We start from the raw sequence: 19,868 nt of genomic DNA, 5'->3' as shown, positions 1-19,868 counted from the left end.
TAATGCATAACATGATTCTATTCCGAACACATTATTCGACCTCACTTGGTAATGCATAATTTCTCAAATTATAATGTTTTGTTTCGAAATTCATGGGTAAATTTTTTTCAAGTGAGCCAGATTAGTTCGCAAGCAGGGGTTTGTTCCTCCATGTATTTCATTTCATTTTTATGTATTTTTTATTTATGAATTATGTGAAAAAAGTTTGCCGATTGCCCACAACTTCTGTAAATAAATGTATAGAAAAAAAAGGCTATGGAGTGTGTGTGTGTGTGTGTGTTGTGTTTTCGTTGGTGTTCACATTTTTCTAATGATTGACCAATTTTTCATGTACCAAAACAAGACTCAACTTGAAAGATAGAATTGCCGAAAATGTCAAAAAAGTAATAATAATAATGCAGCATAGTATGCAAGGGCGAAGCGAGAGGGGACTTGGGGTCTGGTCCCCCCCCCCCGAAATGTGAGAAAATTACCGAAAAAAGGGAAAAAGATGGCCAAATCCATTGTTCTGTCACTTTGGTCCCCCCCCCCCCGAAAGGAAAGTAGTCCCCCCCCCGAACGAAATTTCTGGCTACGCCCCTGATAGTATGCTTATTATCTTGGTTTTAACAATGGCTTTCCGCACATTTTATGTCAGTTACATGGTTTTCACATGGTCGTCGCGTTATTGATTTTAAAATTATTATTATTATATATTATAAAAATGATAGCATGATATATTAGAAATTATAAAGGCGTGGTTCATTAAAAACTTTGGCTATTCTAACTTTCCAGGATGCCTGTACTCGTTAACAGGGCCGGCCGTCTTAAGAGACCCTCTGCCAAGTGGTTTTTCTGAGGCCCAACATAATTAAGGGGCTCTGGGCAAACCCTCTCGTCAATGCAGAAATCGGCCCAGACCAAAAGAAGTTTCAGACACGAATTATACGTATTCATCAAATGGGCTTCAAAACTGGGAGATCGGAAGTATGAAAAGATTGGGGGTCAAAAACCATAAATCTGTATATCATCATGACCCCCCCCCCCATCCTGTAGCAAGACCCCGACCGGGACTTTTCAAGGCCCCTCTATAGTTAATTTATAGTGTTAGAAAGTAGAAAACTAAGAATCAGGGCCGTAACTAGGATTTATGCAAACATCATTTTCGGTGCCCCACAACGATTTATAATGATAAAATTCGACTATCTTGTAATGGTGTTCTTTGTACCCCCGCCTCAAGGGCGTAGCAAGGGGAGGGGACTTGGGGGTCTGGTCCCCCCCCCCCCGAAATGTGAGAAAATGACCGAAAAAAGGGAAAAAGATGGCCAAATCCATTGTTCTGTCACTTTGGTTCCCCTCCCCCCCGAAATGAAAGTGGTTCCCCCCCGAACGAAATTTCTGGCTACGCCCCTGCCCCGCCTAAAACTACTGCCCCCTAAATTCTGCCGCCCGGGACCGTCACCCTCCACCCTGTCCCCCTCTAGTTACGGTCCGGGTAAGAATAACTGCGAACTCAGCCCTCCCCCAGTGGGGGAGTGGCGGAATACGAACTTTTCGCTCATATTGCAGGCTCCTTTCAGCTACAAATGAACCGTGACAAGCCGAGAGCCGCAGAAATGAAAGTGAACCGTTGCCTGTTAAAACGCCTCCTGTAATTGGTCGAAAATGAGCCGTGAATCGCTTCCTTTTTCGCTTGTGTTGCCTGCTCCTATTGGCTACAAATGAACCGTGAAGAGCCGTGAGCCGCAGAAATGAAAGTGAACCGTTGCCTGTTAAAACGCCTCCTGTAATTGGTCAAAAATGAGCCGTGAATCGCTTCTTTTTTCGCTTGTGTTGCCTGCTCCTATTGGCTACAAATGAACCGTGACGAGCCGCGAGCAGCAGAAATTCAAGTGAGCCGTGTCCTTTTAAAAGGCCTCCGGGAGCCGTTTCGCTTGCCACTGTTCTGCAGAACTTAACAACTAGTCTCTTCCCAAGTCCCCACCCTCCCTTCTAAGAAGACGTTGGCCACGCTTTCTTTTTCCCCCTTTTGCAAGGTTTGTTTTGCACAAAAGGCTTTTACAATCCCCCTTTCGCTGCGTTCTTTTTTATTTACTATTATTTTTTGCTCTTTTACCTCGGATTGAATGCATCTCTTGAAGGGGAAGGAATCTCATTCTCGTTGTTGTTATTATTGTTATTTGGTCTACTCACCAGTGCAGTCTTAAGGGCCCTACACACGTTCAGTTATGCCTGCACAGTTATACCTGTACAGGCATAACTGCGCAGGCATAACTGAACGGTTCGATGCATCCACACCATTCAGTTATACCTGTGCAGGCGAAGCTTCTGGAACCGGTTCTAGGCAATCTGTGGGGATATTTTCATTCTTCGATCTCTGTCTTCGCGGTCTTTTGATCAGTTCGGATTTTTTCATAGTCTATAAAGTTCGGAATTTTCTAGTATGATTTCCACAGATGATGTGTGCTTTGGGTGTAGTTGGATTGGTTATGGCACTGAAAGTTATTAACTCAAAAAAAAAAAGAAAAAAACGGGTAACGTGGTACAAAGATTGGTTTAAAAAAAAGGCAACAATATTCGCACGTTAAATTATTACAGGAATTGAGATTTGCACTAAAAGATTGGCATAATTTTCTCAGAATGGATCAAGGTACCTACTCAAGGCTTTTTTTTTTCAATTCCTTTCGGAAATTGCTTCGCAAACTTTATTTTTTTAACAACACTGTCTCTGTTCGCTAGAGGATCTATTTCTCTCATTTTCCACACCAATCTCTCATAACTATCATCTTTCTTAATTTTGTTATGGCAATCTTTAGTTTTCACCTGCCACAAGCATTTCTTATTCCTATACATTTCAATGAATTCTTCCAAACATTCGCGCTGCCCGTTTCGAAGATCGCTCGTCATTATAAACCTCGAGTCGTGAAAACTAAACTGAACTCTGAACTAAACTCTGGTGGAGTGTTGAAATCGGTGTTTCCCAAAGTAGGAATATTCAGGCTATGAATGGACACAAGGGGGTGATGGAGGGACGAGAGGAAAATATCAGTTTTCGAAAACTCAGACCATTTTACCAAGGAAGCCTTTGTAAATATGGGCCTTGGGCAAAAAAAAAAAAAAAAAACTAATATTGCACACAGAAATTCGTACTTGTTTCATCAGAGCTAAAGTGTTTTATTCTCCCTTTGAATGTGCGCTGTACATTCCAGATGTATTGTAACTGTAAATTGATCGGTAAAGCCTACTGTCACAGATCTCCACACCATCTGGGGTCCTGCATCCCCGGGGCTGGTTTTACTAATGAATATTGTCATTATTCGAGCCATTTCCCCCCAACCCCCACAAAGATGGGATTGGGATCAGGATTCTGGTTTCAGAGCCCGAGATGATTCCAATCATACTTTTTTCCCACGTTAAAAAATTCACTATAGTGGCGGCTCGGCAAAGAGAATAGCCTATGTGCCCTACGGCAGGATGTGGGGGGGGGGGGTGACGCCCAAGAGCCGCGACGCACACTTTGAGGAAGACTGCTGTAACGGAAGATGTTTGTTGAATCTACACTATAAGTAAAATAATGTATTTTGATGTTACTAAAACCTCTCATAATGACCGATTTTCATGACTTAAGTAAAAGGCACTACTGCCTACTCATGCTTATCAAGAATGCTATCCATATCTACAGTGATTATGACAATACGTACAGGCAATAAAAGAGAAATTTTGGTATTACAATCGACGCCCGATATAACGACCCCTTCGTCTCGTCGAGAATGGACGTTATATTTGGAGCAAGGTCGCAGCGAGGGAGGAAGACTTGGGGGTGTGGTCGGGCCTGATTGGGACGGTCGTTATATAAGTAAAATATAAAACATTTGGGACTTACCCTACCAGTCTTTGTCGCTATAACGTGAAGTTCTCATAACGAGCGTCGACTTTATCTTCGAAAACAAGCATCGTTTCTCCTCTGAATATACAGATAGGGGATACATGCTCCTTCAGCATCGTATGATAGTATTTTCTTTTCGCGATAGCGTCGATTTAAAAAAAATAATTTTTTTGACTTGAAAATTTTTACGGTAACTTACGTAGTGTTTTTCCTTGAAAGAAAACTGCATTTTCACGCGACCTCTTACGATTAATTCAACTCAATTAAAAAATTGACTTATTATGAAGCATAGTATGTATATTAATAGTATTACTCAATGATACAATTATATTATCAATCGTATATCTCTCTCAAAGAATTTTTCGATTGTTTTCTTACGTTTAACTAGCGTAATTTCACCTGAATTTTTTTCTTTCAATGTTTGAGCTGAAAGTTGAAATTCGTTGCAATCTGACGAGATGTGTCCAAAAAACAAATTCAATGCGATTCATTGAGAATTACATGTAAAAGAAAATAATAAATTGCAGTGATTTTTGTCCTGTTGATGCTTGCTGGTTTTCGGTCAAGAAAGGAGTAGGAATCCTGCGTTTGAAATTGCAAACAATAACTGACTCGTATAAACACCTGCTTGATTTCTAAAGGAAGTACATGTGAAAGAATACTAAAATAATCTGATGTCACGGGGCCCCTAAAATCTCCAAGAACCCTGGTTAAAAACCTCTTCTCTAAATAATCAATGAACAATTAATAGTTATATCACATTATTTGAATATAGAGTTTGTGTGTTTCGGTGCATAATTTCGGGCAAATTGATTGAAAAGTGTGATTTCAGAAACAAAATTGCGAATTTTTAACAATGGTCGAAATATTTCTAAAATTTTATTTCGATTTTTTTTATTCGATATGAAATTGCAAGAAAATATCGTGAAAATTACGCCATTAGAAAAATTTCTTCTAATTAAATGGAATCCCTCTCCAAAACAAGTTATTCAGTTATTATTGTTCTATTAAGGCCCCTACACACGCTCAGTTATACCTGCGCAGTTATGCCTGTACAGGCCAACTGTGCAGGCATAACTGAGCGTGTGTAGGGGCCGTCAGTTGACCTGCACAGGCGACCTGAAGGGAATGGTTTTTCGATTCGGTATAACTGTGCAGTTATGCCTGCGCAGGTATAACTGAGCGTTTGTATGGGCCATCAGGCATAACTGCGCAGTTTTTTTCCCCCGCTTTCTTATATTCGCCCTTCTCTTTCTTTCTTCCCTCTTCTTTTTTCACTGATAATGTAAAGGGCCCTACACACGTTCAGTTATGCCTGCACAGTTATACCTGTACAGGCATAACTGCGCAGGCATAACTGAACGGTTCGATGCATCCACACCATTCAGTTATACCTGTGCAGGCGAAGCTTCTGGAACCGGTTCTAGGCAATCTGTGGGGATATTTTCATTCTTCGATCTCTGTCTTCGCGGTCTTTTGATCAGTTCGGATTTTTTCATAGTCTATAAAGTTCGGAATTTTCTAGTATGATTTCCACAGATGATGTGTGCTTTGGGTGTAGTTGGATTGGTTATGGCACTGAAAGTTATTAACTCAAAAAAAAAAAGAAAAAAACGGGTAACGTGGTACAAAGATTGGTTTAAAAAAAAGGCAACAATATTCGCACGTTAAATTATTACAGGAATTGAGATTTGCACTAAAAGATTGGCATAATTTTCTCAGAATGGATCAAGGTACCTACTCAAGGCTTTTTTTTTTCAATTCCTTTCGGAAATTGCTTCGCAAACTTTATTTTTTTAACAACACTGTCTCTGTTCGCTAGAGGATCTATTTCTCTCATTTTCCACACCAATCTCTCATAACTATCATCTTTCTTAATTTTGTTATGGCAATCTTTAGTTTTCACCTGCCACAAGCATTTCTTATTCCTATACATTTCAATGAATTCTTCCAAACATTCGCGCTGCCCGTTTCGAAGATCGCTCGTCATTATAAACCTCGAGTCGTGAAAACTAAACTGAACTCTGAACTAAACTCTGGTGGAGTGTTGAAATCGGTGTTTCCCAAAGTAGGAATATTCAGGCTATGAATGGACACAAGGGGGTGATGGAGGGACGAGAGGAAAACATCAGTTTTCGAAAACTCAGACCATTTTACCAAGGAAGCCTTTGTAAATATGGGCCTTGGGCAAAAAAAAAAAAAAAAAACTAATATTGCACACAGAAATTCGTACTTGTTTCATCAGAGCTAAAGTGTTTTATTCTCCCTTTGAATGTGCGCTGTACATTCCAGATGTATTGTAACTGTAAATTGATCGGTAAAGCCTACTGTCACAGATCTCCACACCATCTGGGGTCCTGCATCCCCGGGGCTGGTTTTACTAATGAATATTGTCATTATTCGAGCCATTTCCCCCCAACCCCCACAAAGATGGGATTGGGATCAGGATTCTGGTTTCAGAGCCCGAGATGATTCCAATCATACTTTTTTCCCACGTTAAAAAATTCACTATAGTGGCGGCTCGGCAAAGAGAATAGCCTATGTGCCCTACGGCAGGATGTGGGGGGGGGGGGTGACGCCCAAGAGCCGCGACGCACACTTTGAGGAAGACTGCTGTAACGGAAGATGTTTGTTGAATCTACACTATAAGTAAAATAATGTATTTTGATGTTACTAAAACCTCTCATAATGACCGATTTTCATGACTTAAGTAAAAGGCACTACTGCCTACTCATGCTTATCAAGAATGCTATCCATATCTACAGTGATTATGACAATACGTACAGGCAATAAAAGAGAAATTTTGGTATTACAATCGACGCCCGATATAACGACCCCTTCGTCTCGTCGAGAATGGACGTTATATTTGGAGCAAGGTCGCAGCGAGGGAGGAAGACTTGGGGGTGTGGTCGGGCCTGATTGGGACGGTCGTTATATAAGTAAAATATAAAACATTTGGGACTTACCCTACCAGTCTTTGTCGCTATAACGTGAAGTTCTCATAACGAGCGTCGACTTTATCTTCGAAAACAAGCATCGTTTCTCCTCTGAATATACAGATAGGGGATACATGCTCCTTCAGCATCGTATGATAGTATTTTCTTTTCGCGATAGCGTCGATTTAAAAAAAATAATTTTTTTGACTTGAAAATTTTTACGGTAACTTACGTAGTGTTTTTCCTTGAAAGAAAACTGCATTTTCACGCGACCTCTTACGATTAATTCAACTCAATTAAAAAATTGACTTATTATGAAGCATAGTATGTATATTAATAGTATTACTCAATGATACAATTATATTATCAATCGTATATCTCTCTCAAAGAATTTTTCGATTGTTTTCTTACGTTTAACTAGCGTAATTTCACCTGAATTTTTTTCTTTCAATGTTTGAGCTGAAAGTTGAAATTCGTTGCAATCTGACGAGATGTGTCCAAAAAACAAATTCAATGCGATTCATTGAGAATTACATGTAAAAGAAAATAATAAATTGCAGTGATTTTTGTCCTGTTGATGCTTGCTGGTTTTCGGTCAAGAAAGGAGTAGGAATCCTGCGTTTGAAATTGCAAACAATAACTGACTCGTATAAACACCTGCTTGATTTCTAAAGGAAGTACATGTGAAAGAATACTAAAATAATCTGATGTCACGGGGCCCCTAAAATCTCCAAGAACCCTGGTTAAAAACCTCTTCTCTAAATAATCAATGAACAATTAATAGTTATATCACATTATTTGAATATAGAGTTTGTGTGTTTCGGTGCATAATTTCGGGCAAATTGATTGAAAAGTGTGATTTCAGAAACAAAATTGCGAATTTTTAACAATGGTCGAAATATTTCTAAAATTTTATTTCGATTTTTTTTATTCGATATGAAATTGCAAGAAAATATCGTGAAAATTACGCCATTAGAAAAATTTCTTCTAATTAAATGGAATCCCTCTCCAAAACAAGTTATTCAGTTATTATTGTTCTATTACATTATCAGTGAAAAAAGAAGAGGGAAGAAAGAAAGAGAAGGGCGAATATAAGAAAGCGGGGAAAAAAAACTGCGCAGTTATGCCTGATGGCCCATACAAACGCTCAGTTATACCTGCGCAGGCATAACTGCACAGTTATACCGAATCGAAAAACCATTCCCTTCAGGTCGCCTGTGCAGGTCAACTGACGGCCCCTACACACGCTCAGTTATGCCTGCACAGTTGGCCTGTACAGGCATAACTGCGCAGGTATAACTGAGCGTGTGTAGGGGCCTTTACGCATGGGCACGTCCGCGGGGAGGAGAGGTGTAGAAGAGGCAGATCTCCTGAAAATAAGATGTTCGAATTTCCAAGATTCGGAGTGCTTTGAATTGATAGGCAGTAATTTTTAGCCAGATAGAGAAGAGCCGCAACAAAGGGGGGGGGGGTCTGGGGCTCGGGCGCTGGACTAGTGGGGGAGAGGAATGCACTTCTTTTAACTGCTCCTTCTACATTATACGGGGCACAGAAATGCAAGTTTGTTCCGGCTTAAAAAGTATCTAGGTGCGTATCCCTGGATTGGTGGGGGGGGGGGGGGGGGAGGAGGGTGCTCTCATTACGGCTCTGCTCTTCAGCTCGGATTTGTTGCTCCTCCTGGAGATGACAGAAATCGTTTTCCTGATTTTTCTTTTCTTGACCAGTATAAATTTTTTTTAGCTCTTCAACGTCGGATTTGGCTTCCAGGAAAAATCATTTTCCCCAATTGTTTTTTTGGTCAATAAATTTTTTCTGCCCTATCGTGACAAATTTGCCCCAACCCCTTCCTACAGTGGACGGAAATCATGTCCCCTAATTTTTTTTCGATTTTTCACTTCAGATTTGATGCCTTTCCTACGAGCAGACAAATCATTTACCCTAATTTTTTTTTGGTCAATAATATTTGTTTTTGCCCTTTCATCATGGATTTAGCACCCCACCTAGAGCGGACAGACACCATTTCTCTAATTTTTTTGGGTACATAAGATTTTTTTTTTTTTGCTTTTTAATCTCTCTAACTGCGATATCCCATGTGAACGTACGGATCACGCGGCTGAACAGTCGCCCCTGCATTCATAATTTTCAACCGCAATGTAATTTGTTGTTTCAGTTGTGATTTTTCAATTAAAATTTCGTATGTAATTTCAGTCGTTATTATAATGAATAAAAGAAGGGGGGGGGGACGATTGTCGACCTCTTCCTTTGCGACTATACCAGTGATTCCCAACGTGGGCGATGGAATGTTCCGGGGGCGGTAGAAGCTACGGGTATAACATAGGATCCTATGGCTTAGATTGCGTTGGGGGGGGGGGGATGGGAGAACAAAATTTCTGAAGAAGGGGCCGTTGGGACAAAAAAAGGGTGGGAACAATGGCCTATACCAATACATTTTTTTTGTGAACTGGAGGGGGAGTTGTTATCACTCAAGTTTATCAACGTAACCCCTTGTGAACCCAACCCGCACTCTCGAAGTATTTTTTCCTAATGTGTCGTAGTCTACACCTTTATACCTAGCTGTATTCCGTACGAGAACCTTTCGCGACTCCTTACAAAATGACTTTTGTGCGAGAGAAAAAAAACGGTGATTGCTTATTTTTATGTGAGATGTCTCGAAAATCTACATCAAAAGCTGTCCGGCGTATTAAAAAAGACGACCATAGGCAAAGATAGACTTGGAAGTCTGGGGGGGGGGGGCGGCACGATGATGATGATGTCAATTCACATATACATTTATTCATTAGATCAGTCGACTCTATCTTTGACGCTGGGGAAGAGCAATGCCCAGAGCAATGCTCCGCCCATGAAGACAGGAGATGAATACAAATCGTTTATCGATTGTTACGTAAATGAGAACATGGATGTTCATGCAAATACAGTAATATGGAGATTTTTTTCTCACCATCTTCAGGGCCGTCTTAAGAGCAACATGGGCCCCCGGGCCAAATGACTTTTCTGAGGCTTTTTTTCTCCTGAGACCCCCGGGTGGGCCCATGCCTTGAGACGGCACTGACCATCTTACGTGTCTGGTTTAGTGCACGAAACCATCTTCTATAAGGGGCCATTCAAGTATTACGTAAGCAGATTTTTAGCCATTTTTGACTCCCCCCCCCCCATTTGTCAGCAAAAGTCGCAAAACACTGACCCCCCCCCCCATATCTTCAGAAACGGGTGGTTGATGACGTAGTAACCTTCAAACCCCCCCCCTCCCCCCTTATCATCAAAAGTCAGCAAATCCGAAACCCCCCCTCTCGATGCTGACGTAATACTTGAATGACCCCTAAGGGAAAAAGTTTATTATTATTATTTTTGGAATGAGAGAGAGAGAGAAAAGCTTGATTTTTTGCATATTTCTCTGGTTGATTTTTTAATTGAAACGCAACGCGTGTCCATCAACTGCAGCGTAAACGCAGTGTGCTGTAATTGAAAAAAAAAAATCTAGATATTGTTTGCGGGGGGGGGGGGGGGGAAGGAGGAGGTTAAATCACAAGAGTTTATAAAACCCTTCGCTAGATGGCGCTCTTGATCAACTCTTCAAAAGAGCCGTGTAAGAGCTGCGGTTCAGAGCCGCTCACGGAAAAGAACCGTTTTGCCCATCACTAGTTTCAGAATTGTCCGTCGTCAACAGCTCTCTTCATCACGGATAAAATCTCAGCTCAGTGGCTGAGAAACACGAATCAAAAATGCAAGTAGATAATGGTATTCACGGTAAGAAAAAAATAAAACTCGTTTAAAATTACCTTGATAGATTTTCCTTGTTTAACAAAAAATAGCATAATTTGTAGTTATGATAATTTTTTTGTTATTAAAATTTTCTGTTTATAATGACAATAAACACTCACCGTTTCATACATCATGGGGTAAAGGTGATTGCGTCGCTAATCAATTTTGTTTATCGCGCATTAGTTTCTAATTTGGCCACTAGATGGCAATCTATCGAATTGACAGTATAGACCTTCTAACGCCACCTTTGTGGTAGCTGTGTGCTATGCATCATTGAAATCCCTCATCCTTTATATTCACCTTTAGTTCGAAAAATGTTCGAAAATCTCTGTTGCTACGCGGCTTATAGGGGAGTAAAAATGTATTTGTGACTCGGAATTGGCTGCCATGCTTGGCGACAGTAGATTTCCCCCAGGAAATATTGGCGAACTAGCTGTCTTCCGATGGTATACCACAGGGTGGGCATAAAGTCTGTGTAGAAATTTTAAAAATTCATAAAAACAGGAAAAATAACAGAAATAAAAAACGGTTTGTAGGGTTACCAGCGCTAGGTCACGGGAATTTTTTTAAGACGGGAAAAAACACAAAAACAGCCGATAAGCGGCGCTGACGTACACAAAGATACGCAAATAACGAACAGAATGCCTCGAAATCGTTTGTTACAGATGTGACAAGCGCTTTGGGTGTCACTACCACCACAGGAAATAACACATCGCAGGCAAGTCACAAATCCAGCAACGGCAGAGTGCAGCAGGTCCGGATGTATACATGACACTTCCAACACCTTCTAGAGCAGAAAGCCTTACCCCGAGATTCGTGACGTCATCGAGATCCTTCCTCGAATCCAGTCTTCCCTGTAAGCAATGCCGTCTTAACGCATGGGCCCACCCGGGCACGGCCCGGGGGCCTCGAGTAAAGAAGGGCCTTACGAAAATGAAATGTGGTTGAAATTTTCGAGAATTTGCCTGTGTTAGGGCCTCAGAAAAATCACTCGGTCCGGGGGCGCATCATACTCTTAAGACGGCCCTGCCTGTAAGATCGTTTTTCAGCAGTACCAGACACTGTAACGCCGATACGTTATATATTTGACCCACGTTGCTATTATATTTTTTTCTTAATGTTATAAAACAGAGGTTGAATTAGCAAAGAACTGAGCATTCGAATAGACGAGTTTATACTTATAATTCAACATTATTTTCAAGTATCAATTAAGGCCAGAGTTTTTAATGGAAACTCAATACTTTAAAAAGTTACCTTTTGACTTCAAAATTTCTTCAAGAGAATTAATTTTTCGGAATTTCATTTCTGTTGATTTTAACCAAAAAATTATCCATTGAATATCAAAAGAAAATTGAGACCAATTCAACTATATAATATCCTTCATTTTTCATTAAGATAGACATGCGCAATATTCACTATATATTTTCAGTCATTTAAAAAGAAATGTATAAGAAACTTTTCATGTGATGTGTATTTTATCGAAAGGAAGAAAAAAGAACGAAAGAATAAACAAACATACTTTGCTTTGCTCCTTCCAGAATTCTATCCAGAAAATTTTAATGTAAACTATGGATTAGATATAGGTGATTGCACGATTCTCATTCTATGCTAATATGTGATTCAAGCAGTAAAAACCTATTTCAAAAACAGTGGGTTTTTTTTTTCAATGTCACGAGTTTCTTCTTTGCATAAAATTGTTTTATTATTTATAACCTTTCCCCTTAAAAATTAATTTTTATACGAAGATTCTTTAGAAATAAGCCGGGAAAAAAATAAACAGAGTCCCTCCCCACATTCTAAAACTTACCTCAAAGAAATATTGTTAGTACCTGTCTATATTTCCCAAACCTTTCTATTAAATTAATATACGGGGTGATTATAAAAAAACTATCCCCACATATGGGCCCCTAACTGTCATACCATTCACAGAAACTGAATGAAATTTTGGCATAAGGTATTTTGAGGTATGCGCTCAAGAATGATATGGAAAACAACAGTGTCACTCTAACAGTTACGGTTACAGTGAGAAAATTTCGAAAATATCAAATGGCAACACCAAGTTTTTTGTATTGGAATGCGATCTCCATACTGAAAAACACTAAATAGCGTTGGAATGGCACCTGTAGCACGAAAATCCCCGGAGCTAGGCAAGGAAAAAGTAAAAAGGACTTTGCCGTGCACCAGAGCATTAAGGTTCGTTTCATTCGTCACACCGTTTCTTCGGCTGAGATCCCAGCCTGATTAGTCCTCCACAAGGTCATGTGAAAAATTTGTGAACCACAATAAAATGCTTTATTTTATGCTGCTTCTCTGTCCTTATTGGTTGTCCTCACTTTTAGCCTATCTACCGCCGGTGATTTTCATGCTACAGTTGCCGTTCGAACGCTATTTAGGGTTTTTCACAATGAAGATCGCATTCCAATACAAAAACTTGGTGTTGCCATTTGATATTTTCGAAATTTTCTCACTGTAACCGTAACTGTTAGAGTGACACTTGTTTTCCATATCATTCTTGAGCGCATACCTCAAAATACCTTATGCCAGAATTTCATTCAGTTTCTGTGAATGGTATGGTAGTTGGGGGCCCATATGTCGGGATAGTTTTTTTATAATCACCCTGTATACAGTATGTATATATACATTATATATATATATTGTTTATAGTTTTTGTAATTGCTTTTTTAATTGGGTTCTTGCGTTTTAGGAATATATGGCATCCATATTTGTTATGGGCATCTGTTTTTCAGCCACCTCGGGCATTTTGCTTGTTGTAGCGTTGTATACATTTGCCAGCCAAAACATGCAAAACCCAATTCGTCAACACAGAAATAACTATTTTGCAATTTCTAAAGAACCCAAAGTTGTTCATAACTCATCGTGGGTCTGTTTCGAAAATGCACTTGCTGTACACATCATTGGCAAACGTTGATTAATTTTGAGAATTATGTTATGATGCAAAGTGTGATCTATGTTCAAGACAATAAAATATGAACCTGATGATATGTATAGGCTGGGGGGGGGGGAAGCGAAATTCTATTCAATGTTTTCCACTACACACATGGAATTACACAAGAAATGAAACTTGATAGCTGAATTGAAAAAAAATCTTTAAATTAGAATTAATTGAACATTTCCATTAGACATGAATTCATCATGATTTTTCAGTTTCTCAGTAGCAATGTAATTATATAGAACGTAATTAACAACTACAGGAGTTGGACACAACATACCTCCTTTATCCGAATTTCGTATGATTATGAAACTTTCATCATTAAATCTGTTTAAAACAGATTTCTTATTCAACAGTTAGATACTCTTTACATTCGGAGTATTTAAGTTCTTTCATTAAAGCATGTGAGCAATATCCAGCTACGTACATCAACACTTTTAAATATTTAATGGCTGCGTTTATGTCATCATCAACTCTATGCAAACATTTTCAGCTTCACATTCACTCAAATTAACTGGAACATCGTCATGTTCCAGTGTGAATGTTCCACCTTCAAGCGGAATGTCAGCCGATGCCAAGCTTTGCACTCTCAGTGTCATTTCGCACTCAAAGACCTGACTGAGAGTGACATTGTATTGAGCACCGGATAATCGTCTGTATTTGCCAAACCTAGCCTCCAAATCATCCGTTTGGGTTTTTCCAGGCAAAATATATATAAATCTCAATTCTTCAATACAGTATTTTGTTAATTCCAAAATAGCTGTTGTTGTCTGTTCGAGAGACTCGTAAGTTTCCTTTGAGAGCCCTCCCGTTAGACAATTCATCGCTTCCTAACTACTTAAACACACAAGGAAATCCTCTAGAAAATTAAATCGTGATTTGCTTGAATGGGGGTGAACGGGTCCCTCTGATTTCTGCCTTTAAAAGCACTTTTTACATTCATTACCCCCCCCCCCTTCTTTATGATTACTCTGTTAAATTCAGCAGTATCAGTAAAATGAGGAATATTTTTCTGTCTGGACCCGATATATATATTCAAAGCCTCGGAAACAAACTTATTGAAGACTTTGAATACGAGTTTGACGTTTTTTTGTCTCTATAAATTAGAAGGTCTTAGAGATTTCCAATGTTAGCCCTCTTGCATATCAGACAACATTTGCAGAGTCTATTTCATACAGTTGTCTCTCAATGACGCAAAAGCTGCTGTACGAGAATTGTCTACTCAATATCAAAGTTCGGGTAAAAATAGCACTTGCCATCACTTCTTTGATTCAACCAGTTATTTTATTTCTGATATTTTTCAACAAATGCACACTATATATAACAAAAAATTGTGGTCTCGATGGACACTGAGGATAGGGATACACATACTGTATAAATTCTTATGAGGCTTTGTGAACAAGCTCATTGCTTTTCTATTGATGGCATTGTTATCAGTGCAAAACACCAATAACTGTGAAACCAGTATTTTCTAAACCTAAAATAACTTTCAGGATAACATTATGCAACATAATACATGATTTATCTTGGACACGGGCGAAATATGAACAACTTCTTTAAAAGGGGGACATTAAACTTGAAACCATAAACACAAAAGCACTCTCCACAGCTTCTTCTGTGATGAAGGCCATGCCGACAACAGAACCTCCCTTATAATCAAAATAAAAGAGAGATAGATGGCTTTTTCTCAGCTCGAGATATATCAAGGAAACAGTCATTTTCTGGACATTATGCTGAGGTGAACTCGGAAAGAAAAATCATCACGTCTCCGCCGGGACTCGAACGCAGCCCCTCTTGCATACCGGGCAAGCATGCTATCATCTACACCACTGGGCCATTTCCTGAAGTTAAGAGAGGCTACTAATGCCTCTACTTCAGCGCCTCACGCCACAGTGCGTGAAATAAGAAAGGCAGGGTCAGGTCTCTCCAGTGGTGTAGATGGTAGCAGCATGCTTGCCCGGTATGCAGGAGGGGCTGGGTTCGAGTCCCGGCGGAGACGTGATGACTTTTCTTTCCGAGTTCACCTCAGCATAATGTCCGGAAAATAACTGTTTCCTTAATCAAAATAAGGTTTCATGTAAATTTCGTCAGTAAGAAGAATTACTTTTTTACCTGCCAAGATTATAGTGTTATTTTGCAGGAAAAACGTAAACCCCCCCCCCCCCTACAAGGAAAAAAAATCTGAAACCCCCCTCGAGAAAATTCTGCGTACGCCTATGGTTGCTAGTGACGTCATATGTCCAGCTTGTGCGGCAAATATTATTCAAACGCCTTTTAAGTATTTTTTTAAATTGAAACTATACCTCTACGATGGGCGGTTGATGAGATAAAGGCCGCATTAGCACTTACAGGACACCCTATATATAGGCTAGCCATAATACCCAGGTTTTCAATTACTGGACTGGGAGGATTGGAAAAGTGACGAACCATTATAAAGAAATAAACTGTTATAATGGCAGCATTAAAGATGTGACAAACCATTGCATACACTTCAGAAACGCATTGTTGGGAACCACAGTAACCAAAGTAAACGTTCCGAAATCATTGCCTGACAGTTTTTCGCCCATTTCGCATGTGGATTATGCGCCACCGCCGATTATACACAGGAAAATACGGTACATTAAAGCGGTTGATATTTTGAAAATACTGTACAGCAAACATCTCCATTAATTCATTAAATCCTACCTCAAGAAAAAAAATTCTGAAAATTCTCTTATTTTATGCATTTATAAGTATTAATGCTAAAAAAGGACAAAATATGCATTGCATATAATCCGGGCTCTAGTTATAATAATCAATTCGTTATCCAAATGCTCCATTTTCGGCTAAAAGAAGAATGGAGAATTAAAAAAAAAACCGCAGCGCGTGGTAAAATTCTCGTTGCGTCCACTATGACAGACGAAAAACACGCAAAAAAAATTGGAACCAGTTGCGTTTTAGTGTGTGCGACCGGCAATATACAATTCTCTGCCCATTGGTGCAATTACCAATCAGGCCGCATAGTAACAATTTCAACATCTAACGCTGCTCAATTACAAAAGTATCTATTTTATATATAAAAAAATACTTTTAAGGCTTGTCAATTGACAAAAAAAATTGAACGTGTTAACTAAAATGTAATTGTTTTGTTATCAAAAAATTATATCACACAAAATTGTCATCACGCTATATTACTTTGAGAAATATTCTGAAACAGATTATGAATTACACATTGACTACATTTTATATTTTACTCGACAGATGGCAGTATATTTTACATCTGTTTATTGCCAAGCGCTCTCTATGTTATCATTTTGACACCATCGCGGGTTGAATAACATTTGCTAATTGAAAGAGTTCAGTGAAGGATAGTGGTTTGACCGATAACGGAAAAGCCAACGGCAAATAACACGGAAAATTTAAAATTTTTCTTATTCGTTCCACCTCGCATCGCATTCTGACCACACAGCGGCTGATTTCTGTCGTAGGCCTGTCACACACAAACATATTAAAATAAACTTAATTCAAGTTTTTTTCATGACCAAAGCAATAAATTTGAATTCAAGGTTTTACAATGAGTATGTTTGAATTAACATTACGTTGTTCCATAATTTAGTAATTTGTTTAAATATATACACAAATTAATTTAACTCAAAATTAAGACAAAAAGAGACGAATTCTCATATCAAACAAAAAACCAATTATTTGCGGCACAAATCATTAGCACTTACCCACTACCTGTTTAAGACCTCATTGTAGGGCCGTCTTTAGAGCATCGTGGGGCATCGGGCCACGTGCTTTTTATGATGCCCTTCCAGGCAAATTTACGTCCAAACTATCCAAAATCTCATTTTTGTGAAGCCTCCTCTTCCCTTGAGGTGCCCCGATGGGCCCCCATGCGTTACGATGGCACTGCCTATGTGGTGAGATATATGTTGTATCCCACCGGAAGACAGCTAGTTCGCCACTATTTCCTGAGGAAAAAGGGAGAAATCTACTGTCGCCTAGCGTGGCACCCAAGTCCGGGACACAAATACATTTCCGAAAATCCATTTACTCTCTTCCGAAATACATTTTTACTCCCGTATAAACCGCGAGAAAAAATAGAGATTTTCAAAAATAAAGTAAATATGGAGGATGACAGTGGCGTCGGAGCCGGGGGTGCTCAAGCACCCATAGTAATTTGTGGATCCCAGCACCCCCAGAATTGATTCAGAAATTAAAATTTCCGATATAAAACTAAAGACGAGCACCCACAGTTTAGAAACACTTCCGACGCCCCTGGAGGATGAAGGATTATTTCAATGATACATAACACACAGCAACCACCAAGGTGGCGTTGGGAGGTCCATACTGTAAATTCGACGTACTGCCATCTAGTGATCAAAATACCAACTAATAGACAATCCACACAATTCATTAGTGACGCAATCACCTTTACCCCATGATGTATCAAACGGTGAATGTTTATTGCCATTATAAACAGAAAATTTTAATAACAAAAAATTATCTCAACTACGAATTATGCTATTTTTTGTTAAACAAGGAAAATCTATCAAGGTAATTTTAAACGAGTTTTATTTTTTTCTTAACCTGAATACAAAAATCTACCTACATTTTTGAATTCTGTTACTTAGCCTCTGAGCTGAGATTTAATCCGTCATGAAGAGAACCAGTCTACGACAGGCTGTGAATTTCGGCAGCCAAGAAAAATCTGCACATGTCCAGAGTCCAGACCAATATCTTCTAGAAGAGCAGAAGCTCCCCGATTCGTGACGTCATCGAATTCCGTCCTTGAATCGTCTTCCCTGCACGATCGTTTTCCAGCAGTACCCACACACTGTGTGTGTAACGTCTTTATATATTTTTTCTCATCATAAAAAAAGGTTGAATTAGCTAAGAATTGAGCACTCGAATAGACGACTTTATCCTTATAATTCAACATTATTTTCAAATATCAATTAGAGCCAGAGTTTTTACGAAAACTTGACAATATTTGAAAAATTACCCCATTCGACATCAAAATTTTCCCAAGAGAATTAATTTTTCGGAATTTCATTTCTGTTCATTATAACCAAAAAACTATCCATTGAATACCAAAAGAAATTTGAGACCAATTCAACTATATATAAAATATCCTTTATTTTTCATTTAGACATGCAATATTCACCATATATTTTGTCATTTAAAAAAATATATATACAAACTTTTCATGTAATTTGTATCTTATTGAAAAAAGAACTAATGAACAAACAAATATACTTTGCTTCTTCCAGAAAATTTTAATGTAAACTATGGATTAGATATAGATGATTGCATGATTCTCATTCGTACACAAATGCATAACATTCTATGCTAAGATGTGATTCAAGTATAGTAATAAAAATCTATTTCAAAAATAGTTTTTTTTTCAATGTCACCAGTTTCTTTGCATAAAATTGTTTTATTATTTATAACTTCTCTTAAAAATTCATTTTTATTCGAAGATTCTTTAGAAATAAGCCAGAAAAAAAAGCAAACCAAGAACAATACGATTAATTTTGAGAATTATGTTATGAAGCAAAGTGTGATCTATAATAAAATATGAACCTGATGATATTTATAGGCTGGGGGATCAAGAATTCTATCCAATGTTTTTCACTACACACATGGAATTACACAAGAAATAAAACTTGCCAGCTGAATTGAAAAACAATCTTGAATTCATGTTTAATGCAAATGTTCAATTAAACATCATTTTTCAGTTTCTCAGTCATAATGTAATTATATAGAACATAATTAACAACTACAGGAGTTGGACACGACAAACCCCTTTATCTCTCATAATCATACGAAATTTGGTTAAACTTCCATCGTTTAAACACATTTCTTTTTCAGTAGTTGGATACTCTTTCTACTCTGAGCATTTAAGTTTTTTCATCAAAGCATGTGAGGTAAATGTATATTCAGAACTTGATGCCAATTTTCTGTGAAGGACTAAAATCATAACTACCATCATTTATGTAAAACTTTTTTTCAAAAAAAGGGAGGTGTAAATGTACCAGTAATGAGACACTTATTTCAAGAGATTTAAAAATAAAAAATTAATTTAAGGGGGGAATTAATTTTGAGCTGATAATGATGGATAAATGTTTGACTGATATTTAAAAGTAATTGAGTAAATATTATTTCAAGTTTGGGAGCTAACTAATTAAAATGTTTTAAGTGACCCATTACTTATACATTTACCGAACTTGATTAAAACACTCAAGTTTCCTCTTTGCACATTTTTCATTCCTAATTTCCCCTTTTTTCTTTGTCATCAAATCATTTTTATTCATACACAGATTTTTAAGTAAAATATTAGATGAAATCCATA

General features: G+C 38.4%; 1 protein-coding gene across 1 annotated transcript in view; it reads right to left on the bottom strand.

Moving 5' to 3' along the window:
• The window catches only part of LOC149067834 (pyridoxal phosphate phosphatase PHOSPHO2-like), a 31,864-nt gene extending 21,140 nt beyond the window's left edge, over positions 1-10,724 (bottom strand). The window contains exon 1 of the mRNA XM_089252206.1: positions 10,701-10,724. Coding sequence (XP_089108332.1) covers positions 10,701-10,715 — 15 coding nt within the window. The 5' untranslated portion in view covers positions 10,716-10,724. The remainder of the gene's footprint in view (positions 1-10,700) is intronic.
• Positions 10,725-19,868: the final 9,144 nt, after the last annotated feature.

This window comes from Pholcus phalangioides, unplaced genomic scaffold, assembly GCF_987345545.1.
Source record: "Pholcus phalangioides strain wild (caught in Gottingen) unplaced genomic scaffold, Ppha-v1.0 ptg000028l_1, whole genome shotgun sequence".
NCBI lineage: Eukaryota > Metazoa > Arthropoda > Arachnida > Araneae > Pholcidae > Pholcus > Pholcus phalangioides.
The sequence above is the reverse complement of the archived record's forward strand: the minus strand, read 5'-3'. Positions and strand labels throughout refer to the sequence as shown.